The 24,502-nt window shown below is 57.8% G+C and overlaps 1 protein-coding gene across 15 annotated transcripts in view; it reads left to right on the forward strand.

The window, feature by feature from the left end:
• The window catches only part of IQSEC1 (IQ motif and Sec7 domain ArfGEF 1), a 297,408-nt gene extending 274,805 nt beyond the window's left edge, over positions 1-22,603 (forward strand). For 8 of the 15 annotated variants that reach the window (XM_051852615.3, XM_089306546.1, XM_051852620.3 and 5 more), the window contains 9 exons: positions 108-274; positions 6,636-6,775; positions 7,279-7,308; positions 8,580-8,705; positions 9,455-9,554; positions 10,993-11,154; positions 11,949-12,125; positions 17,813-17,862; positions 19,013-22,603. In XM_051852615.3, the coding sequence (XP_051708575.1) occupies positions 108-274; positions 6,636-6,775; positions 7,279-7,308; positions 8,580-8,705; positions 9,455-9,554; positions 10,993-11,154; positions 11,949-12,125; positions 17,813-17,862; positions 19,013-19,552 (1,492 nt within the window). In that variant the 3' untranslated portion in view covers positions 19,553-22,603. Of the gene's footprint in view, positions 1-107; positions 275-6,635; positions 6,776-7,278; positions 7,309-8,579; positions 8,706-9,454; positions 9,555-10,992; positions 11,155-11,948; positions 12,126-17,812; positions 17,863-18,132; positions 18,961-19,012 lie in introns of those variants that run through there. The other 7 variants (XM_089306549.1, XM_051852622.3, XM_002713127.6 and 4 more) reach the window with 5 other exon arrangements.
• Positions 22,604-24,502: the final 1,899 nt, after the last annotated feature.

Raw genomic sequence — 24,502 nt, forward strand, 5'->3', positions numbered from 1 at the left:
GCCAGAGGGCTCACTCTGCCTGATGAGGGGTATCCCCGTGGACCAGAGACGGGGCAGCCTTCCTTCCCACGTGGGGGCCCTGACCCTGCCCTGTGTCTCTGCTCCAGCCAGCGGTACTGCATTTGCAACCCGGGGGTGGTGCGGCAGTTCCGGAACCCAGACACCATTTTCATCCTGGCCTTCGCCATCATCCTGCTCAACACAGACATGTACAGCCCCAACGTCAAGCCGGAGCGGAAGATGAAGCTGGAGGACTTCGTCAAGAACCTCCGAGGTGAGCTGTCCCCGAGGCCCCTGGCTCTGAGATGCAGCCATCCCACGCACCCACTCTAGCACCCACCCTGGCCAGCACCCCGGAGGGCTGGTGCCGAGAAGTGCGTGGATGGCCAGACTGGGTCTGGCATCCGGCACCCAGGGCCTTTGAGGAGTGCATTGCAGATACCATCAGGGCCTCCAGTGCTCTCTTAGGGGTGCACGTGGTGGGGCCCAGACTGGACTGCGCGTGCCTGAGTCTCGGGGGTGCAGAGAAACCTCGCTTCTGGGGAGGTGATATTTTGTAGCTTGTTTGTAAAGGATGAAAGTGGGGCCCCTCCCTCCCCCCATTTTTAACCTTTATGTACATACGTAGAAGGGGAACTTCATATCTTCACTGTAAATGGAGGACCAGTAGCAGGAGGTGATCATAAAACCCAGGAAAAAGGAAACGGTACCTTGGTTGTGGGGGTGGCTTCTGGCTGCAGGTGTGGAGGCTCGGGCCTCTCCTGTCTTCGGAACAGTGCTAGCTGGAGAGAGCTAAGTGATGTGCTAGAGGCTGTCCCGGTGCAAGCTGGAGGTAGCAGAGGGTCTGAAGGGGCTGCCCTGAGTCAGCCAAGGTTGCCCCTTGTGTATTGGGGAGGTCTCAGGGAGAGGAAGAGGAGGCGTTGGCCATGAGAGCTGAGTGTAAATGTACGTATTTATTTTCTTTGAAAGCCAAAGAGACAGAGACAGACATACAGAAATTTCTACCTGCCCGTTTATTCCCCAAATGCTTGCAACAGCTGGGGCTGGGACAGGCCAAAGTCGATCTTGGTCTCTCACAAGGTTGGCATGAACCTATGTGCTTGAGCCATCACCTGCTCCCCTCCAAGACACCCGTTAGTAGGAAGCTGGAATCAGGAGTGCAGCTGGGCCTAGAACGCGGGTCCTCTGACGGGGGCTGTGGACGTCTCCACCAGCCTTTTAACCTGTGCCGAAGGCCTGCTCCAGCGTCATCTTTTAAAAACAAGAAAGGTGCGTGTTTGCTGCAGCGGTTAAGTTGCTGCTTGGGGTGCCTGCACCCCATATCTGATTGCCTGGTTTGATGTCTGACCCAGCTTCTGATTCCAGCTTCTGCAAATGCACACCCTGGGAGGCAGCAGGGGATGGCTCAAGTACTCAGGCTCCTGTCACCTGCACGGGAGGCGCGGATTGTGTCCTGGATTCCTGGTTTCGGCCTGGCTCAGCCCTGGCTGTTGGGGGAGTGAACTAGAGGATGGATGATCTCTCCATCTGTCTAACTGTCCCTCTGTCTCTATTTCTGTGCTTTTTCAAATAAAATAAAAATAAATTTTAAGAGCCCAGATAATTTCAAAAAGGAAAGAAGAGCTGTCCTGATCCAAGTCCGACTTTATGAGCTTGTTGAGCCATTCAGGTTGTCCACTCTTGTCCTTGAATTCTGTGGAACTGTGGCCGTGTCCTTTCTCCTTGAGCGGGGCGGTTCTCCCAGGGAGTAGTCTCTCCCACTTCTCTCCAGGTGACTTCTGCTGGGGTTTTAAGGCGTCCTTGTCTGCCCTCTGGTGGTGGGTGCTGCCATTACAGGACAGCCAGAGAAGTAGGTATTTTCTCCCGAGAGCAGAGAAGCTACTTGGGGGATGGTTCCTGAGTTTGGCTGAGGCTCCCAGGTAGTTCCCGTCAGAGGCAGAGAGTGCACCGAGCCAGCTCAGGCCTGCTCACCACGTGTGGCTCTCTGTCAGGTCTGAGGGGCGTTGTGGGCTCGTTAGTCAAGCCTGTAAGTCCCGGGAAACCGAGGTGTCTGGGAACTTACTAATGGACAGTCAGGGAGTAGGAGAGAATCTGGGCCACACTGAGGCCCTGCGGTGGTGCATGGGATACACCCGGAGGCCCACAGTCCAAGCGAGGGCGGTTGCTGTCTGCCTCCTCTGCATCCATCCTGGGGCCTCCTACCCTCTCCTCGTGGAACCAAGCTTGGTTCTGGGGTTCCCAGGCTGCCACGTGACCCCACGTGCAGACTGGCTATCCTGTTGCTTCCAGGAAAGCCGACTGTGTGCTAGTGCAACCCAGGGGGAGTCTGAGGGTCTCTGGGCTTTTTGTTTTGTTTTGATGACTTGTGATCTCTACGGACATCTTCTGAGGCCTCTCTGATGAGAAACAGCAGGAGGCGCCAGCAGTGATCTGCACAGAGGACAGAGGCTCAGGCAGGCCCTGCCCTGAGCTGCCGGCCGCTCGGCCCCCTCGTGGCAGGAGCGTCTGCAGGCTGGGCGGTGAGGTGTGGCCATCCTCACTTCCAGGGCAGCAGCCCAGTGCCCCAGTCCCAGGAAGTGAGCCACGCTTCTGCCTCTCACACCTGGGCTGTGATCCGTCCCATCTTCTTGTGGCTTCCGAGAGGGTCACAGAGGAAGTGAACGGCATTGCCGAGACAGGGCTGGCCTTCTGCGCTGAGCCCACGTCCAGCTTGCCGTTTTCACCCATAGCGTCTGCCATACATTTTCTTGAATCAGCTTGCCCAGGGGGCCCAGCAGCACACGAGGCCCTGGGGTGTGAGGGGGAGTAAGGAAGACTTGGCCGCCTGTGGGGAAGTGGAGAAAGGAGTCTTTCCCTCACCTTCTGTTTGATTCCCAGATTGTTTCAATTTGCTTTTTTTTTTATTTATTTATTTTTATTTATTTTTATTTATGACAGGTAAAGTGGACAGTGAGAGAGAGAGAAGACAGAGAGAAAGGTCTTCCTTTTGCCATTGGTTCACCCTCCAATGGCCGCTGAGGCCGGCGCGCTGCAGCCGGCACACCGTGCTGATCCGATGGCAGGAGCCAGGTGCTTCTCCTGGACTCCCATGGGGTGCAGGGCCCAAGCACTTGGGCCATCCTCCACTGCACTCCCGGGCCACAGCAGAGAGCTGGCCTGGAAGAGGGGCAACCGGGACAGAATCTGGCGCCCCGACCGGGACTAGAACCCAGTGTGCCGACGCCGCGAGGCAGAGGATCAGCCTAGTGAGCCGCGGCGCCGGTTCAATTTGATTTTGAATGGCTCTTGTCTTACGTGGTTTGAAAACCTGAAAGTAGTGCAAACCTGAAAGTAGCGCGTTCCAGCATTTGTTTGTGCTTCACACAAAGGAGTTGAAAACACATTCGGTCCACACAAAGATCTCATGCAGGGTGTACAGCAGCCTCATTCTAGTCGGCTGGACCCTGAAGACAGACGTCCTTTAGCAGGTGAATGGTGAATGAAATGCGGTCCACCCAGGCAGTGGCATCACACTCAGTTCTAAGACTAGTGAGCTTTCGAGCCATGGGAAGACATGGGAGAAGCTCAAATGCATGCAGCACCGAGTGACGGGAGCTGGCTGGAAAGGCTCTTTTACGTTGAACACGGTGGAATGTCGTGGTGGTCGGCAGGGTTGGGAGGGAAGAGGAAGGCTGAGCAGGCAGTGGTAGTGGATATGTAGCATCACACACCCTTCTAAGTCCACGACACCCAGTGGGAGCCCCCATGAGTGGGCAGTGCGCGGTGGTGCGGGCTCATCCCTTGTAACAAACAGGCCCCGCTGGTGGGCCAGGCTGGGCGTGAGGGGTGGGGCGGGGTGTGGGGGAGATTTCTGTACCTTTGGCTTAGTTTTGCTCTGGACCTAAAACCACTCCAAGAAATGAAGCCTATTAGAAAGACGGAAACCAGGAAGTGTGGCGAGGTCCCTGGCAGAGTTTCCCTCCCAGGCCACTGCGTCTGTCCTGAGTGCTCTTCTTCGTAACTTAGTGCCTGTCCTTGTGCCCCGCGAGGACACGTGAGCGTGATGGGTTTCACCTCTTCCCCTCGTGGTGTGCTGCAGCCTTCCTCAGTGCCCTTGGTGCTGACGTGGAAGGATTGCACCGTGGCCCCAGGTAACAGGTGTGTATGGATTGCTTCCAGTCTTTTGGAATTGGGAAGCAACATTACAGTAACTCAACCTTCCATGCCTCTCGTTCCTCCTGGGATAAGTTGCCCAAATGTAGTCCGTGGACTCGAGGGTGTTACAATTTGTCATCTTGACAGCCCTTGCCAAGTTGTCTACAATGGGGACAGAGCCATTTCCCTTCCCACCGGTGGTCTGGGGGAGACCCGCTTTCTAAGCCTTCGCCAGCCTGCAGGTGGTGCCACTTGAAGGGGGAGGACTCGTTTCACTGCCTTGTGAGTTTGCATTTCACTCCGGAGCAGAATGAGCTACTTTTCTCACAGCAGATTTTTTTTTTTTTTTTTAAGATTTATTTATTTGAAAGTCAGAATTAGAGAGAGAGAGAAGGAGAGGCAGAGAGAGGGAGAGGTCTTCCAACCACTGGTTCACTCTCCAATTGGCCGCAATGGCCAGAGCTGCGCTGATCAAGAGACAGGAGCCAGGAGCTTCTTCCAGGTCTCCCACGCAGGTGCAGGGGCCCAAGGACTTGGGCCATCTTCTGCTGCTTTCCCAGGCCATAGCAGAGAGCTGGATCAGAAGTGGAGCAGCCGGGTCTCGAACTGGCGCCCTTATGGGATGCCGGTGCTTCAGGCCAGGGCATTAACTCGCTGTGCCACAGCGCTGCCCCCCACAGCAGCTTTATTGTGTGGTGTAGAAGAAAGGGTGCGTGCTTGTGGTTCGGGCAACTCCCATCCAGAGGCCAGCCTAGCCTCTGCCAGGGGAGGGGTGGTAACAGCCCCTGCTGCCGTATTCACACCCAGAGTACCCAGCTCCTGCTTGGTGCCTCCACGCACTTCCCTCACCCTCACGATAAGCCTGTGTAGTCCCCAGTACTCGTGTTGTCCCATTTCACAGAGGAGGTCACCAAGCTTGGAGAGACAAAGCAAGGGCACAGTTCCAGGCTTGCCGGAGCCTGACCTCAGAAACCCCAGCTACGGAGCCTCCCCACAGCCTGGCCTCGCTTCCCCATCTTTAGCCAGGGCTGTGGTCGGGGCTGATGCAGCACAGTGGTGTTTCTAAAGCACTCAGAGCATGGGTTAGAACGTGGCGCGGCTCCTCCTCCTGGAACCTGCTCATCCGGGTTGGATGTGCTGAGTCCCTCCCTGGAAGGACTGTCACAGGATGCCATGTGCTGGGTTTATTCCAGGTTCTTATCTACATGAGACGCAGAGTGCAAGGATGGGAGAAGGATTGTTTTGTAATTTTTAAAGATTTACCGGCTGGCGCTGTGGCTCACTAGGCTAATCCTCCGCCTGCGGCGCCAGCACCCCGGATTCTAGTCCCGGTCGGGGCGCCGGATTCTGTCCTGGTTGCTCCTCTTCCAGTCCAGCTCTCTGCTGTGGCCCGGGAGTGTAGTGGAGGATGGCCCAAGTGCCTGGGCCCTGCACCCGCGTGGGAGACCAGGAGAAGCATCTGGCTCCCAGCTTCGGATCAGCGCAGTGCGCCGGCCGTGGCAGCCATTGGAGGGTGAACCAATGGTAAAGGAAGACCTTTCTCTCTGTCTCTCTCTCTCTCACTGTCCACTCTGCCTGTGTAAAAAAAAAAAAAAAAAAAAAGGGAGAGGGAGAGGGAGAGACAGAGAGATCCTCCATCCACTGGTTCACTCCCCCAGATAGCCACAATGGCCAATGCTGGGCCAGGCTGAAGACAGGAGCTTCATCTGGGTGTCCCACTTGGGTGGCAGGAACCCAAACACTTGGGCCATCCGCCGCTTTCCCAGGTGCTTTAGCAGGGATCCTGATGGGAAGTCGAGCAGCCAGGGCACAAACCGGTGCCCATATGGGATGCCAGTGTTGCAGGCAGTGGCTTTACTTGCCACACCACAAAGAGCAGGATTTATTTAAGGAAATTAGAGTACACAAGTGCAGTCAACCTCAGCCCCTTTCCCAGGTTGGGCGTGGCATCCTAACTGAATCTGCAAACAAGGTGGTGTTTTGGCAGGGTTCAGTGCACATGGTGAGCTCTGGGAAGGTTTCATGGCATCTCCAGTGGAACTCAGCATACATGTGTTCATCATGGCCTCTTCTGCCTGATGGAGGAGGCTCAGGTGCATCATGGGAAAGTGTTGAATTGACATGGAAGGGCATGGGGTTTTAGTGGTACAAAGCTACAGCAAGGAGACAGCTGGCAGCCTCTTCACTCCTTTGTTCACTAACTAACTCCCTGCCTGTCCCGTATCAGGAGGACTTGGAGGAATGTTGCAAGGTACTGAAACTGTCCCATGGCTGTGGGTCAGAGTGAAGCTTCTGGCTTCGGCCTGGCCCAGCAGTGGCTGTCATAGCCATCTGGGGAGTGAATCGGTGATGTGTTTCTGGTGGGGACTGGTGAAAGGTTTACTATTTGGATTTGGTTTAGAAACTGTAAAGCTGGGGCGAGCCTGGGGTCCCAGGCTGAGTGGAGCCCCTGCTGCCCAAACTCTGCTCACCCTGATCTTGCGCATCTGTCCCCCGTGCAGGTGTGGATGATGGTGAGGACATTCCCCGGGAGATGCTGATTGGGATCTACGAACGGATTCGTAAGCGAGAGCTGAAGACCAACGAGGACCACGTGTCCCAGGTGCAGAAGGTGGAGAAGCTCATTGTGGGGAAGAAGCCGGTACGTGGGAGACCCTGGCATCACCGGGGGGGGTGGGGGGGGCTGCCTTTGGGAATTCTTACCCGCTCCTTTGCTGTGGCCCCACGCCGGCTCCACTGACTCAGCTCAGCCAGAGGCCCTGATGTCATTTGGAACCTGGTCCTTTCCAAGCAGGGCTGGTCAGTGATGGCTCCTGCTCTCTTTGAGGGAACACAGTCATTTGTTCCAGGTCATATCTGAAGAGAACCTGTCTTAGTAAGGGATGGATGGATCATGTGTGGTTCAGCTTGGCCCAGGATTCTGGCGGGATTTCTTCAGTGACCTCAAAGTCCTCTGGGGGCCTCCCTAGCAAATGCTGCCATGAAGAGGGGGCCTCACCACCGTCTCTGGCTGGAGCTGAGGGGCAGGTGCCCTGGAGGGGAATCAAGGGGTGGGCACTGACTGCTTTTTCACTGAACCTCACCCGTGAGTGCCCTCAGGGCCCAGAAGTGTTAACGTCCCTTTTTGTTTGCTGTCCCCTGTAGATCGGATCCCTGCATCACGGGCTCGGCTGTGTGAGTATTGCTCTGCTCTTCCATTCTGGCTACTACCCTGCCCACCCTGGGGACAATCTGCCGGCCCCGGACTGCTTGAGTTCACTTCTGGTGTGACATACAGGGGCTTCCTGTTCCCCCAGCCTCACACTTCTGCAGACCCGGAGACCACAGCCACCTGTGAGGCCTGTACTGTCAGGCAGTAAGCACAGGGTCCTGCTCTCTTGTCCTGGCTGTTGAGCCCAGTCCCCAGAGACTGGCTGGAGGAGACCATGGTGTAGCCTTTCCTGCCTCCACCTGCTCTGCCCCACATGGCTGTTCTCTGCCTGGCCCTGTGCTGCACCTGACAACTTCCTGGTCCTCGTCTGGTGCCAGATCCCCGCACACTGCCACTACCTCGGGATTTGTCTGCATGCCCCTGAGTGCAAATGCATGCGTGCACACCACACACACACACACACACACACACACACACGCAGCTGGCCTAGTGTTCATGCGGCATGCCCTTTGTGTCTGTGTTCATTCTTCACACAGCAGCCCCACTGCTGCCCAAGTCAGCTTTCCAGACCCCGCCGACCACCCCTCTGCTCTCTCATAACCGGCCCCTCCAGCCTGTGGCCCACAGTCCTCTTGCGCTTGGACTTTGGCTCCCTGAGCACTCCAGGCTGGGCCATGTTTGGCCGTGCCTTTCCTCCTCCCGCCCTATTCCCTGATGCACTGGGTCCCCTCCCTGACTGCAAGTGTGCAGAGTGTCCACGGCTGGCTCAGGGTCTCGCAGACATCAGCCCCAAGGAAACCTTCCTGGGAGAGGCCCTGGAGAGTCGGAAGAATCCTGCTGAGGCCAGAAATCGGATCCTGGCTCTGCAGCTTCCTGGGGCCGGGGCTGAGGGCAAGTCACCCAAGCCCTCTGTGTCCAGTGCCGTGTCTGGAAGGGACAGTCTCTGAAAAGGGTTTGCTGGGACTCAGGGTTGTGTGTGATGGACACATTGTGACAGTCACTAGACAGGGGATGCTCGCAGGAGGCTGGGACCTGAGGGGAGGGTGGAAAGGAGGCCTCAGCAGCAGCAGACGCCCCTCCCCGTGGCCCTCAGCGGAGCAGGGGCAGGAAGTTAGCGTGGCAGCTCCTGGGGACTGAGCTGAGTCGGGTGTCAGGTGGAGACAGGTGCTGTCTGCACGGGCTGCGGGAGAAAGGGTTTTTACTGCACGGTGCAGCCTGCGGGGGACTCTCAGCTGCGGGCCTGTGTCCGCAGGGCAGGGCGGTGGCAGTGCGGGACTGTCTCTTCCCTGCACAGGTGCTCTCCCTGCCCCACCGTCGGCTGGTCTGCTACTGCCGGCTCTTCGAGGTTCCTGACCCAAACAAGCCCCAGAAACTTGGGCTGCACCAGCGAGAGATCTTCCTGTTTAATGACCTCTTGGTGGTACGTGACTCACCCACGGAGGGCGGGGGTCTGGCAGACAGCCTCGGTGTGCGTCTGGCTGTGCGTCTGCGTGCGGAGAAATGGGCCCGTGCATGGGGGTGGGGGAGGGGTCTCACACTGATGCCCAAGCACGGGGCCCTCACTGGTCAGGGGAGAGTGCAGAGGGGCTGTGGGCTTCAGCCCCAGCCATTTCCGGAGGCTCCAGTAGCATCAGCCATACTCCTCTTTGCTGTCTGTGCCCAGAGCCATTTGGGCACTCGCTGTGTGCAGGCTCTGTACTTGGCTATAAGAAATGGAAGACGCTGTGGCAGCTCTTGGCCTGGCCCCATCTTTGCAGTAGCTGTAAGGACCCTTTTCCTGGGACTTGGAGCTGAGGTCCTGGAATTCCTTGTCCTTGCCCTGCTGACCCACCCATCCCTCAGCCAGGCCGTGTGGCCAGGCAGCTGTGTCAAGGCAGGGAGCCATGGGCTCCTCCCGAGGTCAGCAAGCACTGCCTCCCCATTTCTGCCCTCCAGGGGCTGAGTCCTGGTGCGAGCATCTGCTCTGGCTGTGAGAAGGTGCCTGCGCCTCCCTGCTGGGCTGTGGGGCTTTGTCACCAGTCAGGGACAGGAGCCAGTGATCAGGTCATAGCACGAGAGGGCACGAGTTCCTCCCCACGTCTGCTTGTCCCTGCTTGTCCCTCTCGTGGGGCCACGAGAGGGTCCGCTCTGCAGACGCTGCAGCTCAGCTGTGTCTCTGGCTGTCCCCAGGTCACTAAGATCTTCCAGAAGAAGAAGAACTCGGTGACATACAGCTTCCGGCAGTCCTTCTCCCTGTACGGCATGCAGGTCCTGCTCTTCGAGAACCAGTGTGAGTGTGCCATGTCCTGGTTACCCCAGAGACAGGGCCCTAGTGGCTTCTGCATCCCCAGGAGAGCAGCTGTGGGCTGGGAGAATTTCAGAACCTTGTCTGGGTCCTCACTGGCTTTGCCTTGACGGTTGCTTCTGCTCCCTGCAAGTGACGAGATTTGTAAATTATGAAATAGAATGTCACTAGAGAAACATTAAGTACTTAGTGTAGGTGATCGCACCTGTGGCCAGAAACTCAGTGAAGGTGGCCCTGTCCTGGGTGACTGGAGAAGTCAGCCAAGAACTGGACCCCGTAGCCTGGCTCTGAGTCCTGGCCCCAGCACTTACTTAGCTGCTGCTGTGTGGCTTGGTTTCCCAACACCTCTGGCCTCTGATTTCTTGGTCTATAAAGGGGAGTGTTGGGGAGGGCGTCTCCCCCTTTCCTGGCTCACTGGCTCTACCCCATGCCGGCAGTCCTGGCTCGTCTTGGTGTCCCACATCTCGTATTGACCTGATGAGCAGCCTCCAACTCGGGAATGGTGGTGGTCATCCTGCCTTCCAGGGCTGAGGCCAGAGTTGAGTGAGATTGTGGCCACGAAGCTCAGGAATAGGCTGAGACCATAGGCGAGTCCTCAGGCAGAGGCCGTGCTGGGGTCTGCACCTGAAATCCTGAACACCAGGAGTGGCGAGAGCCCATTTCCCCTTCCCACCCCGCTCTGCAGTATCTATGGGAAAGTGCTTCACACACCAGGTTGCAGACTGGCGGCCTGAGGGACGATCCCAGCTCAGTTAAGTTTGCTGTGGTTTGTGCTGTGTGCAAAGTTGTGGTGCTGATGCTGAGACCTTCAATCACACGGAGCTGTCGGGGCTTCTCTGGGCACAGGGGAAGGTGTGGCAGCACCAGGCTCCGGGGTCTGTGTCCGCAGTGGCTGCATGTGCTCAGACACTCACTGCCCTCTGCAGGTGCCCGCAGCCCCCCTGGTCGGGCACAGTTGGAGTTGGTTTAGCCATGCTGCTGGGGAATCAATGCCCCGGAGACCCCAAAGCCTTGGGAGTGGCATGAAGTGAGCCTGGATAGGGAGGGTGCTTTGGTTGTGGGGTGCCCCAGTTATATCCCGTGGGAGGGGTCAGAGAGAGACCATCTGTTGTTCAGAAAGGTGCAAGGTGGCTGTGTAAGGTCCTCCCACCCAGCTCAGGGTGCCACATCTGTCCTCCTGTGGAACTGGCAGAGTGACCCAGGGCCTTGAAGCAAAGGGCCTGGTGTCCATGCTGCTCAGGCTGGGTTGTGGGACGACACGGACCCCTGTGGGGTGAGGAGTGCATTTTGTGTTCCCTCCAGTTTGCCGCTGCCAAGAGCCTGGCTGCCCAGACTCAGCCCTCTCCTTGTTTGCTCTGACCTGAGGGGTCTGCAGAGGACCCGCCTACACCGCTGGCTCTCTGCCCCTCCTTGCCCTTTGCAGACTACCCCAATGGCATCCGGCTTACGTCAGCTGTCCCTGGAGCAGACATCAAAGTGTTGATAAACTTCAACGCTCCCAATCCTCAAGACAGGAAGAAGTTCACTGATGACCTGCGGGAGTCCATCGCAGAAGTACAGGAGATGGAGAAGCACAGGATAGAATGTAAGTCCCAGTGCTGCGGGCCAGGATGGGCCGGCACCCGGGGTGCTTAGCATTGCTAGGCGGAGCCGCCTGCTGCCATAGCTCATGGCTACAGCAGTGGTCGGTGGTTGATGAGGTCAGGGCCTCTCCTGCACCCACAGGAACAAGATGCCCATGTGCCCAGGCCATGGAAGGAGGCACAGAGGGCCTCAGGGAGGCAGAGCCAGCACCTCAGAGGCCCAGGCCGTGTCCTGCCTGTTGGAGCTCATTTGGAAGACCTGGGGAGGGCCCCTCCTCATGGACAAGACCTTCCAGGGTTCTGCAGCTGACTGGAGCTGGGCTCTGCACTTCGGCATGATTATTGTTCAGCCATCCTCATGTTTGTCCCAGCTGGTGAACAGGGCCGGAGCTGAGGCTATCCTCTGGTTCTAGGTCTTACCCTCACTGGGGGTTCCTTGGTGTCCCCACCTCTGCCCGCTCTGGGGAAGGGCCTGGCTAGCCCTTGCCTGCCTCCCAGACTCAGCCGAGACTTTGGCTCCTCGTTTGCCCCTAAAGCTGGAAAGTATCTTTGCTACAGATCACAAGGCACTGTGGCCTCTCCAGCCTCCTGCCTGGCAGTCTCTCTGCTCTCTTGTGTCCAGGGTGGATCTCACGCCCTGCTTCCCAGAGACAACCCTTCCTCTTCCCTGGTGTGCAGCACGGGGCCCATTCCCAGCCGAGGATCGTGCCCTCCGCGGCTTTGCCACCACCGCCCACCCTGAGGCCTCCTGCCGTAGTCCGCACCCCTCTCACCACACTGGCGCCCTCTCTTGCAGCGGAGCTCGAGAAGCAGAAGGGCGTCGTACGGCCCAGCATGTCCCAGTGCTCCAGCCTCAAGAAGGAGTCCGGCAACGGGACGCTGGGCCGGGCCTGCCTGGACGACAGCTACACCAGCGGCGAGGGCCTCAAGCGCAGCGCCCTCAGCAGCTCCCTGAGGGACCTCTCCGAAGCGGGTAAGAGCTCGGCCAAGACCTTCCCTGCCCGACGCGGGCCAGACTGAGCCCGGGCGTCTGTAGCCAGGGCACGCATCACGTGCCAGGAGGAGCCTGCCGTAGCGGCCACTGGTGGAGGGCGCAGTCAGAGCACTGTTGGGGTTCCCGTGACTCTTCCAAGCCAGAGGAAGGGTGTCCCCGAAAGACAGGGACCCAGGACCAGATTGTCCAAAGGAGAGGCAGCCTGTGCGGAAAGGCTAGGGAAGCTGCCCCCTGTTTCCTTCTTCCAGGGGTTTTGTTTATTCGCGTATTTATTTTCTGAAAGTGACTGACTCTGAGCGAGCCAGGCGGCATGTCCCGTGCTCTCTGTGCTGCGCGTCCCTGTGTTTATGCTGATGAGTGGGAGTGACTGGCTCCTCAGAGGAGCCTGCAGACCCCCTGCCTGCCTTCCCAGTCTTGCTTGCCCTGCAGGAGCCTCCTTTCCTGGAAACCTGGGCCTCGGGGCAGCCACAGTGACGGCCACTTTGGCCCGGGCCGGCTCTGGAGTGTCTGGGGAGAAAGGCCTGGTGGACGCTGTAGTTGTTCTCGTTTTGTTTCTCCGTGTGTTTCATTTGCTGCCAGCCACTTGACCCGCAAGCAAGCAGCGCCTCTCCTTACCCCCCTGACTTCTGGAGGGTGAGGGCTGCCCTCGAGCAGCGGGGAGCAGGAGCTTCTGCGAGCAGCCTTGTCCCGGCCCCGAGCGGAGGGCGGGCGGCCGGACCCCAGCAGGCCCCTGTGAGTGCGGCTGCAGTCGGCTTGGCCTGCGGGGCTTCTGGAGGAGCTGAGGGTGCAGGGTGGGTGCCCAGCCCCTGCGAATCTGTGGCCAGTCAGCTTCTGGCGGGAGGAAGTCCAAGACTGCTTGCACTGGTGCTCACAGGCGTATCTGAGCAGGCCGGGAGCCTGGCCTAACCCTTGTTTTTTTGAGGAGACCCTTGGATGTGGAGACCGGCCCCCTCTCTTCCTAGGGGCTTGCCCACCTTGCCTCCGGCCCCAACCCGTGGGCAGGTCTGAGCCCCCGAGACAGCCTGCTCAGGACCCCACCCCATTCCTGCTCTGCCAGCAACACTGCTTCTCGTCAGCTTATTCATTCCTCGGAAGTGTTTTACTCTCTTTTTTTTCCCCCTTGAGTTGGAGTTTGTTTTTCTTTTGTTTTGTCATGATTTTGATTTTTTCCATTGTAAAAATCAGAAATCATTGCCAGCCGGAGGGTGGAAGCCAGGGCTTCTTAGGCTGGCGCTGCTGACGATTTGGGCCGCGTCACTCCTGGCCACGGGGGCTGTGCTGGGCCTCGCGGGGGGTTGAGCAGCATTCCTGGCCCTGACCACTGGGTGGCAGTACCACCTCGTGACAATCACGAATGTCCCGGGAATCACCCGGTGTCTTCTGGGGAGCAAGATCATCCCTGGCTGAAAAGTACTGGTTTTCTGGCGGCCTGGTTGGTCCGGCTTTGGGCTCCTGCAGGCTGTGGGCCCCGGGACTCTGAGTTTGTGCAGTGTGGCTGACTCTGTCCTCTCCCTTTCCTGAGCCACTGGGTGCCCCAAGCGCCCAGTCTGCCCCACCCTGCTTTGGTAGCAGTGACTTTGTCAGAGCTGAGGGTCTTACGGGCAGCCTCAGCTGTGCCAGGTCCATTGGTCGGGCCTGTGCCTGTCCACCATCTGGCAGACTAGAGGACCGGACAGAGCCACATATCCAGGCCCACGTCCATGTGAGGAGCAGCGCTCCAAGCAGCGGACACTTAACGTTTATTGTCACTCTGGCACTGTATTTGTGGATTCTCAGCTGAGGCCTCCAAGGGTCAAGTTACTCTGCACTTACAGTGAAGGAGGAAACCCACAAACAGCTCCTAGGGAGCTCCGTGCACCCAGGGCTTAGGGGAGGGGGCTGTTTGAGCCAGAGGCCACCTGCTCTGGCCTGGCTCTAAGCCGTGAGCTCCCCGGGGCTGGCGTGATGCCGCCTCACACACTGAGGCCCCTGCAGCATTGTGTCTGAGACGGAGGCAGGGTGAGCTTGCTGAAAAGAGCCGGGCCCTCTGGCACTGTCCTCCCAGAGCAGGGCGCACAGGAAGGAGCCGCCACTGATTGGCGGTCACAGCTCCGTCTAGGAGATGATCCACCTTGGACGTGGCCTTGGCCCAGCATGAACCTGGGGAACAAAAGGTGCCCACAGTTTGATGGCCCGGAAGGAAGCCTATCTGCACGTGCCCCAGGAGCCTCTGGCGTTCTAAGAGATAGAAGGAAGGGGCCTCGGCTCTGCACACTGAGTTCCGTGGCCTTAGTCTTCCTCCAGCTGGGACTCCGTCCTGTGTTCAGTCCAGCGGCATGAGGGCCTTGCGTGCCCAAGATCAAGACCTGGCAAACGTTAAGCGAACAGCGGTGACAGGCCTTGGACCTGCCCACATGGGTGACATCATGGTGGACACTCTCTGAGGACCCCACGACATCCTGGCCTCTCAGCTGACCTGCCCACTGCCGAGAGGACGTTTTCCAGGCTTCCAGGACCTGCTCCGGGAGGTACCTGTCACCTGCCCGCGTCCTGCAGCAGGGCAGCCTCATCCGGGAGAGTTGGTGGCAGTGACCAGCGCTCCTGGCAGATGGAAGACGCAGCCTGGGGTCCAAGGAGGGGCCGTGCTGTCGATTGCCTGGCTCCATCACCCCCTCCATGCCAAGTCCAGCGGGGCCCTGACACAGTCACCCATTCCAGAGGCAGAGGACCTGACTCATCTCTCTGCTCACCTGCCACTCTGTCAGTGCCTGGCCATGGTCAGTCTCTGGACCTCAGTTTGTCCAGCTGCGGTGAGGAGTCACACAGTGCACAGTCAGTGCCGGACAGGTGTGCATTGCTGTCTGTGTTGTGGCCATTGTAACGGAGCGAGATCACCCGCCCAGCCTAGCACTGCTCGGACCCTGTATAGCGGGGGAGGCCCCGCCCCCAGCCCAGTCTGCTACAGAGGAAGCAGCCATGCTGAGAAGAACCGTGTTGGGAGTCCTGCAGGCCTGATCTGACTCCAGGAGGGGCGCTGCTGGAGTGGGTTCACCCAAGGTCCTTTAGGATCAAAGTTAGGGTGGGGGGCATCTGAAAGTAGCACCACTTGGGAGGAGGGTGGGACAGGCCAGTGTGCACGTGGGTGGTCGCTTCCCCCATTGGCACGTAGGTTTGAGTGAGTACTGGAGACTGCCTGCAAGTGTGCATGGGATGTCTGGCACAGGTTTGCCATGGGCAGGTGTGCTGTGGCTGTGCCTCTGAGTGGAGTGTCCTGGGACTTGAGTTTGGAGAGAGCCCCAAGGGTCTCCCTACATCCTTGCTTAGCTCTGAAATGGAAGAGACGGTCCTGAGACGTCGCACTTCACTCCGACAACCCCATCCAGAGCCGCCTCCGTAAGCCCACGTGGGGCAGGAGGAGGAGGAGCAGGGGTCTCAAGTTCAGGTCAGGACAGCACCAGTTGCCCAAGCCTGGCTCCCAGCCCCGCAGCGGAAGCAGAGTAGCTGGAATGGGCTGCAGGACACTGGCAGAGAGGCCATCCTTGGCCCTTGTTTGTCAGCGGGGGAGGCTCCACAGGCCTTACAGGGGCTGGAGAGCAGACTTCAAACCCCAGGGACAGCGGGCCTGTAGCTCTCCACATTCCCGGGTGGCTCTGCAGCGCTGGGGGTGTCTGGTGCTCAGAGCATCCAAGGCGGGGCGTCGGGTGGTGGTGGGGTGTCTTTGCGTGTCACAAATGGGGAAGCTGAGGCGAAGTGTCAAAGAACTGCCGGGTGGCCACATCCCTGCTGAGGAGTCTCCTCCTGGGAGGCTGGACTCCAGCTCCGCGGGCATCCTCGTGTTGCTAGGAGGGAAGAAAGGCCTGCCCGTCTTCTGGATCCAGTAGCAGATGAGGGCACGTGACCCTCCCCTTCTGACTGGAAACAAGGGCCAGAGACCCCTTTGGTCCTCCCAGGGGGACATGCTTTCCCCTAATCTGCAGTGTCTCACACAGGCCAGGGGACCTGAGGACCGCCTCACACAGGCCAGACTCCAGCGCAACCTCTGTTGACCTGGCTTCTGCCTGGAACCGGAGTGTGGGGGTCAGCAGGCAAAGCAAAGGGAGCAGACAGCCCTGAGTCTGCGTGCTAGGCCCAGGACCGAGTCCTGTCCTGGGCACTGGCCAGCACACTAGGATGAGCACGGCGAGGCCTGGGGACTCACAGACGTGCCCTTCTCCCAGTACGTGCAGCTCCCCACGGTGTGAACAGGAGGAGCGGCCTCTTCCATCTTCCAGGCCGGGCGGTCTAACCTGGCCTTGGCTGCAGCTCAGAAGCCAGTGCAGCTGTACTATCAGCCTCAAGGGTGGACAGGCAGGCTGGGGCGTGAACCTTCCCCGTGGACGTTGGACCAGCCTCGGAGTTACGGCTTCATTCTTCACTGACGTGGACAGGGTGACACTGATGAGCGCAGTGTGCTGCTGGACTCTGTCCTGGTGCTGTGCCGTGGGAGCTCACAGAAAGTGCAATGGGAAGACGCTCTGCGCTTCCTGTCCTTACCCCAGAGCTGCTGCTGAGGCTGGGCACCCACTGTGCGCCAGGTACCGCGTCCTGCATAGACCCACAGGGAAGTCCTCCAAAGGACTGGTGGAGGCCAGGATGCGCCATGTGCACCCCAAGCCAAAACAAAGACTCAGCCTTCCGTTACTTAGCGTACACACACTGCGTGCCCGCTGCGCCAGGGGCCAGGGCCTGGTGAAGAAGACAGAAGAGGCCTGCTGGCCTCAGGGAGGCCGTGCAGCATCCGGCAGCAGTGCTGGCAGAGGAGAGGTTGGGACCAGGGCCAGGGCAGGGAGGAAGGGTTCGCCTCAGCACCCGGCTCTGCCTCCTCACCCTGGCCACAGTCACCGCACAAACCAGAATAAGCCCCCAGAAGGAAGAGGGGACCCAGATGTGCTTTCTTAACCATTGATCCCTGTCCTGCCGCGAAAGGGGAGAGGAATATATGTATATGTGTGTGTGCACGTGTATACACACACGTGTGTGTATATATGTATATGTGTGTGCGTGTATATACATATATGTGTGCACGTATATATGTGTGTATACATATATGTGCCTGTGTGTACACATATACTGTGTACATACGTGTGGGTTCATGTGTTATACATGTGTATGCATGTGTGTACATACGTGTGTGTGCGTGTATATATACATATATATGAAATCTGCGGGAAGTCGGGGCTGAGAGGATGGATCGCACAGTCACTGTCGCCATGCTGCCCTCGGCCACTGCCCCATCAGCAGACGGCCGAGGCCAGCCTGTAGTCTGGGGAGGACAGACTGGAGTCGGGGGCACCAGGCCCACCTGTACCCATGCCACAGCCCCAAGGCCCCTCCCCACAGACTGCTGCTCCAAGAGGAGGGTGTCAAGTTCTGGGCTAGTTTAAATTTTTCTTTTTCTTTTTTTTTTTTTTTCTTGCTTTTTAAAGCTCCACTTGGAAAAAGCAATCTGGCTAGTGTGCTTCTGCGGCTTCCCCACGGAGCCCCTCCTCTGCCCCTTGTACTGGGTGCTTGCGGGCAGGTGGGCCCCTGAACCTGCACTTGCTCTGGGCAGCCGTGCGGGCTCCGCCGCGGTGGCAGTGCCAGACAGGCAGGCAGCGCCCCAGGCCTGGTGTCCGTGTCTAACCTCTGGTATTGCATGTTCTGGGCAGGGAAGCGAGGGCGTCGCAGCAGTGCGGGATCGCTAGAGAGCAATGTGGAAGTAAGTAGGAAGCGCCTCCGTCCAGCTGGCTGTCCTGTGTCGCCTCCCCACTCCTGGGTTTCTGTCTGTGGTCTTTGTCGTTTTGGCTCTTCGTCCCCCACCGCACAGAGACGCAGACACACCCCGCCCCGCCCCGCCCGCCTCGGCCGGTGCATGCCAGCAGCATCCATGCCTCGCACTGCTTGTTCCAGGCTGAACAGTGTGGGGGAGGGTGGTTCCGGATCTTGTGTTTGAGTTCCTGCTTCCCCCGTGTCCCTTGTGCTCCCCTAGCATGGTTAACCATCCGCAGCCACCGGGGGCTCTGCCGCGGCTACCACCGCTCAGCGGGGTAAGGCGCCGGCCACTGCCCCCCTCACCGCCGCTTTTGCTGTTGGATGTTTCCGCCCAACTCCTCCCTCCGCGCTCCACATCCCCATCGCTCCCTCCTCGGAGTCTCCATTGCTGTGTGTCTGCAGTCAGGACCCCGTGGAATAGCTCAGCTCCTGGGAGGAGGAGCGTCTTAGAGAAAGAACTTGTCAGTGTGGAGTTCACGAGACCGTTCACCTCCGGCCATCTCTGTGTCACTGTCCACATCTCCACCTCGGCTTGCAGACCAGTCTCTGTTTCCTGCTTCTCCCTGTTTGGTTTGCTGTAGGCAGCCGCAGTGACGTGCCTAGGCAGCCCACATCCCCAAAGCAGCCTTGGAAGTTGCACCTGTCCCTGTCACCTCCTGCCCAGAGCCCTGCCAACGTCCCCGGGCAGGACCAGTGCCCCTGTCCAGTCGAGAGCTGCCAGGAGAGGGTAGGGCACCATGTGAGCACCCACTCAGCACACACAGCTCAGACACCCACCCAGTCTCTGTGCTCTGAGGCTTCCGGCACGCGCCCAGCTCCAAAGTGTCCGTCAGAAAGAGCGGAAGTCACATGGGGTCCGTCCCGCCCTCCCCTCCCCTCACTTTTGTCAGGGTCCAGCTGCCCCCCCAGCCGTCCTGCGTAGTACCATGCCAGGAGGCAGGGGCCCGAGTTCTGCCTCCCCAGCCCTCCTCCTGTGGCCAGCGAGCTGAACGAAGGCTTAGCAGTCAGTGGGTGAATTTCTACATTAAAGAAAGAATCATTCTGACATGCGTGCTTTAAGATCTTTTAATTATGGTTTCTATGAATTTCCTTTTTAGGGCTCCATCATTAGCAGTCCTCACATGCGCCGGAGAGCTACATCAACACGAGAGTGTCCATCTCGCCCACACCAGCCTATGCCTCATTCATCCTCCCTCCTGGGCTCCTTATTTGGGAGTAAGAGAGGGAAGCCCCCTCCCCAGGCCCACCCACCCTCAGTCCCACCCCCACCGCCCCCCCACCCACCAATCCTGCCCCACCCTCAGCACTCCTCGGCTGGCCATCACCCGGGGCCCACAGAGGGCCTGCCGCAGGCCCAGGTGCACGGGCACCATGCCCAGTACTGCCACATGCAGCAGAATCCACCCCCCTACCACCACCACCACCACTACCACCCTCCTCAGCACATCCAGCACACCCACCAGTACCACCACGGCCCCCACGGCGGGTACCCATCCTATGGGGCTCATGCTCATGGCCACCCACCGCTGCCCTCAGCCCACGCGGGGCACACTGGGCACCACCACGGGCAGCCCCCTGCCCCGCCACCCCCCACCAGCAGCAAGGCCAAACCCAGTGGCATCAGCACAATTGTGTAGACAGCCTGGGCAGGGGACCCCGACTCCCCCAAACAACCGCACACCACACAGGGGCACGTCCAGGGGCTGCAAGCCTCAGACCAGACCCAGGGCACTTTTGTCTCTCTCTTTTCCCTCTGCCCCACAGCTGGATGGGCCCCTGTGGGCCTGCAGGGCTCCCGTTTCACGGAACAGAGGTCCTGATTTCATTTAGCATTGGCACCCTGGGCTCCGCCCCCCTCTGTCCAAAGGTTGCGTCTCAGCCACCAACCGTCAGCCTTGAAACGGTGCCACCAGCCAAGTAGATGTTGAACTGGCTCCCAGCCCACCCAGCTCAGCTCTCTGCGCCCCTCTGTCCGCGCATATGAAAACCCAACCTAGGAAAAGAAGAAACGAGATCCTAAAAAACCAGAGACAAAACAAAACCCCAAAAACTTGCTGCATTAATGCTCTTTTATTGACAATGGGCAAAAAATTAAGTAGACCTGATATGGTTGATGAAAATACGTAAGTAAACTTTATATAATATAAATATATAAATATATAAATATATATAAATATATATATATACACTGTATAGGTAGTATTTGTGTGTGAAAGGCAAGCGTTTCAGTCCACAAAATTAGCAATAGAGACCTCACAAGGAACTCCACTTACCTGGTAGAAAGACAGAACCCTAGATGAATGTGTGAGAGAGTAGACCAAAAACTTAAATGCTAGGAACAAATTCAGACACTTCCATATTTTCATACAGAGAAGAGAAGTCCCTCTAGGACTGGCTGAAGTCTTTACACAATCATTATTACTAACTGTGCCAAGTAACATAGCATCTAACTGTTTAAAAAGTCCAATATTGCTTTGTATAAATCCTTATTTTATTAACAGAATACTATCATAAGTAATCAGTATTATAACTGCTCTGTTATTTCAGGTAAGCAAGTAGATAAAATGCAGTAAACTCTACAGTAGCAACTCAGGACAACTAGTTAAGAGCCGGTTGTCTTAGGATATTGGTTACACAGAATCTTAGACACTTTAATGGCTGCAATAACTGTGAATTTCCATGATCCATCTTTCCTTTCTATGCATCTGATTTAATGCACACTCATGCAGAGTCCTCTGGGAGGGGCCCCCATCCACGGCAGAAGGATTCATCTCCCACACGACAGTGACAAACCCTCATCCGCGTCCCCCCAACACCATGCCTTGCTCCTCCCGCCTCCAAGCACAGCGGGCAGAAGCCCTGGAGAGTGCTTCCCCCAGGAAGCACTCTGGAGCCCGGGGCTGACGCCCGCGCCTGGCAGCCCAGGGTGGTGTGTGTGTTCCCCGTGTTCTCTGAGTGGTACCGTGATCATTGTAATTCCATGTAGCCATGTGCTAGCAGAGCCCCCGTGCCCTCACCGTGGCCACCCACGTGACCCTGGCTGCCGGGGGCCTGGCCCTCGCCAGGCGAAGCCCCCGCTGCCTGCCCATGGTCCAGTGAGCTGCCAGGGCATCCCATGACAGCTGTGCTCTTGTCGCTTGTGTGTTGTGGTGACACCGTGCGCTCCCCTGGGTCTGTGCCTGAGTCACCCACGGGCCGTGCTTTGTAGTTTCAGCCTTTCGAGCCTCTGCAGCCACCAGTGCTGTGCTCCTAAGCGTGGGACCCGAGGACTGCCTCACGGCCCCCGCGCGGGCGGAGCGCCCTTTCAGAAAGGGTGAAGCTACCGCCTGAGCCTGTGGGCCACACGGCTCCGTGTTCAGTGGACAGCAGGAGGAGAGAGGGGAGCCCGCCCCGGCTGGCCAGCTGGGGGGTTCGCAGATCTCCTTCCTCCTACCCCTCCTTGTCACGTCCTTGCCGTCACCAGACCAGCAAATCTGCAGCCTGAGCAGTGCGTCCATCTGCACAGAGAGCAAGTGCAGCGACCTGGAGTTCCGCCTCTGCACAAACAAGTCGGACTTGACCTTGCCCTCCTTGTCCTTCCGTCCGTGTGATGTTTCTTTTCTTTGGCATCTGTTCAGAAAGAGAGAGATGACGAGCACCATTGTGTCCGAGTCGATCCAGGCGGGCTGCTGGGGGGCTGCCTGGTTTCACTGGCTCTGCAGGTGTCTGGTTTAATTCGCAGGGGTCAGCTCCCTAGACACTGTCTGTCTCGCAGTGTCAAGGACGTTCTGACTAGGAAGAGCTGCATCATGCTGCCTGCCATCGGCACCAGTCGCGTGAGCCTGCTCGCCACGGGCTGTCGCTTTGCAAAAGTTCCCAGCGTCACTGTGGTGGACAAACGGCTGGAGGAGAGTAGTAGCCTACTGAACAATTAAGCTTCTCTTCACCCTCTCCTGGACCACAGGTCCAGTCTGTAGATTCACGGTTGTTTCAGGAAAGAGGCGCAGCTGGGTACATGCTTAGGGGCCTCGCCAAGGAACAGCCGAACAGAACACCAAGAACAAACAGTACGTGCTAGGGAGGGGCTCACTCGCTCTCCAGGGGTGCCCTTCAGGACTCGGGTGTGTCCTGAGCCTGTGCTGGGGGCAGCAGGGCTGAGCGAGCGAGAGAGCTCTCAACCCACTCAGCTCTCCCCAGGTTTCCAACTTGAAAGTGTGCTTGGGTCCAGTGGGTGAGGTTCCCCTGTTCCCTGGGGAAGTGTCTCCACAGGGGACAGCATTGAATGCAGGAGTCGGGAACCAGACTGCCCAGACCTTGTTTGGGAAGCACCAGCTTCTAGCAGGCTGGCGTCCCCGTGCTGTGTCCACGGGGCTGTGTCTGTAGATGCCCAGCCAGCACCAAGCCAGAGCTTCAGGGCCCTGTGGCTCCTGGCCCCCCGGGGGGTGGGGGGGTGGGGAGGCAGCATTTCCCAGGGTGTCTGTGTCCTCCTTCCTCACTGTCAGGACACACTGGGGACCTCCCTCGAGTTGCACAAGCTATTCCAGTTACCTAGAGTTGCTGACAGGAGCAGAGGCCCTTCGGGGAGGCAGCTGGTAACATCACACACATCTTTCTGGGACGACAAGGAAATCATGTATTTGTATTTTTTTAAGTGTATGAATGAATTGTACTTTATTGTCAAAATAAAGTTCATCCTAATATGATGTGCACCCCGTGCTCGACAATGTCTTGGGTCATCCAGTGGAGAGTGATGCTTCCGTCACGCACTGCATGTAGCAGAGGCGTCTTGTTTTTTCTTGAAAATACAGCAGCTATTTAAACACGCCCTTAGGTGTAGACTCAGCCTTGCGCAGGCGGCTCTGTCCCTGAAGCTACGCATGCATCTTAACCGATTTCCTTGTGAGACACCATCGCCCTGCCTGCCGGGAACAGGAGTGCTTCTGTGAGTGGCATAGATGAGAGCAACAAGCGTCGAGGCAGCATCGCAGAGCTGATCAGAGCGATGTGGGGTGGGGAGCTGGGACGCGTAGGGCAAGGAGGGTTCTCCTCCTGCGACTTCCGCCCGCAGTCACACTGACCTTGCACGGTGTGTGTCTCCTTTGGGGAGCTGCCATTCACCTCCCAGGTGCTTTAGACAATTAGAAGCGGGTCTTGAACCCAGACTGTTCCAAGACTTAGACCCCTGGCTCCCCCAAAGCCCAGCACCACTGTGGAAGTGTGGGGAGGCAAGGAGGGCTTTTGTGTTCCTCTGCATTTTGTTTATGAGTAATGAGACTCTACTGATGTAAAACCATGACTGTGATCATGTGGAGCAATCAAATAAACCCTTTGAAACTCTTGGGTTCTTACTTTTTTGAAAAGTCCAGAAGTTTCCCTGTTGGCCAGATACAGATCTCCCGTTATTTGTCTTGACGGAAGACACTGGCCTGGTGTAACTTGAGGATGTGGCTGTGAGACTTAAAGGGACGCCTCAAGTCTTAGCAAGCAACAGAAGATTTTAAAGGTATTTATAATTTTTTTATTATTTATTTGAAATAGTAACACAGAGGAGAGGCAGAGAGAGAGGTCTTCCATCTGCTGGTTCACTCCCCAGTTGGCCACAACCACCATTGCTTCGCCGATCTAAAGCCAGGATCCAGGAGCTTCCTCCAGGTCTCACATACAGGTGCAGGGGCCCAAGGACTTGGGCCATCTTCTACTGCTTTCCCAGGCCATAGCAGAGAGCTGGATTGCAAGTGGAGCAGTCGGGACTAGAACTGGTGCCCATATGGGATGCTGGTGCTTCAGGCCAGGGCGTTACCCTGCTGCATCACAGCGCTGGCCCCTGAAGGTATTTATGATTTCTGCAGCTCTCAGTGCTGGTGCTGCTTTGGACTTGGAGAGAGTGCATAGCTGCTGTGAGGTGGGAACCCCTATGGGAAGAACATCACCAGAAACCCGAGCGGCCCGCCCCGGATGCTGACAGAGGGGTTCTTACCCGGAGGTCAGAGCTGCCTGGCTTTCCACACTGGCTAGTGGAATGTGCAGAAGCCGGCAGGGCGAATGCGATTCTTCCAGAAGGAAGAGTCCTTAGGAACATGATTAACTGGTTCTCTTCCTCCTCTCCTGGCCAGACTCCGTTACAGAGAATCCCGCCTTGACGTTTCCCGTGCTGTCCTGCAAGGAGTTAAAGCTGGTAGACGGAGCCTTGTGGGGGATAGAAAGGGCTGTTTTAGTGACCCAGGTTCGCAGTGCCTCGCCCCACCTGCGCAGGTGAGTGCTGATTGAGAGAGGTCAGCTTGGCGCCCTCGTTCTGGCTCTTTGGAAGCCATTCTTGGTTCATCCAGACTGAAATCAGGAAACGGGCCATTCCGGTAAACATGTGCTGGGTGCAGTCCCTTTTCCGGCCATTCCGGTCCCTTCTGGAGAGGTAAGCTGGTTTCTGAGAGTCCCTCAAATACGTGCCTCTGTCTGGTTTTCCAAGCACTGAGGCTGCCGTCCAGGAGCTGCTGGAGGTAGCTGGGCTCCCAGGTCAGCGCCTCATGCCGTGGTTCCGTGGCCCCACCACCCGCGATTGTGAGCTCCTTGGGGGCAGGGCTGTGTCTGATGTACCTGTCTGTGCGGGGTCT

The sequence above is a fragment of the Oryctolagus cuniculus genome, chromosome 10, assembly GCF_051225735.1.
Source record: "Oryctolagus cuniculus isolate XC-2025 breed Fujian yellow rabbit chromosome 10, ASM5122573v1, whole genome shotgun sequence".
Classification (NCBI taxonomy): Eukaryota; Metazoa; Chordata; class Mammalia; order Lagomorpha; family Leporidae; genus Oryctolagus; species Oryctolagus cuniculus.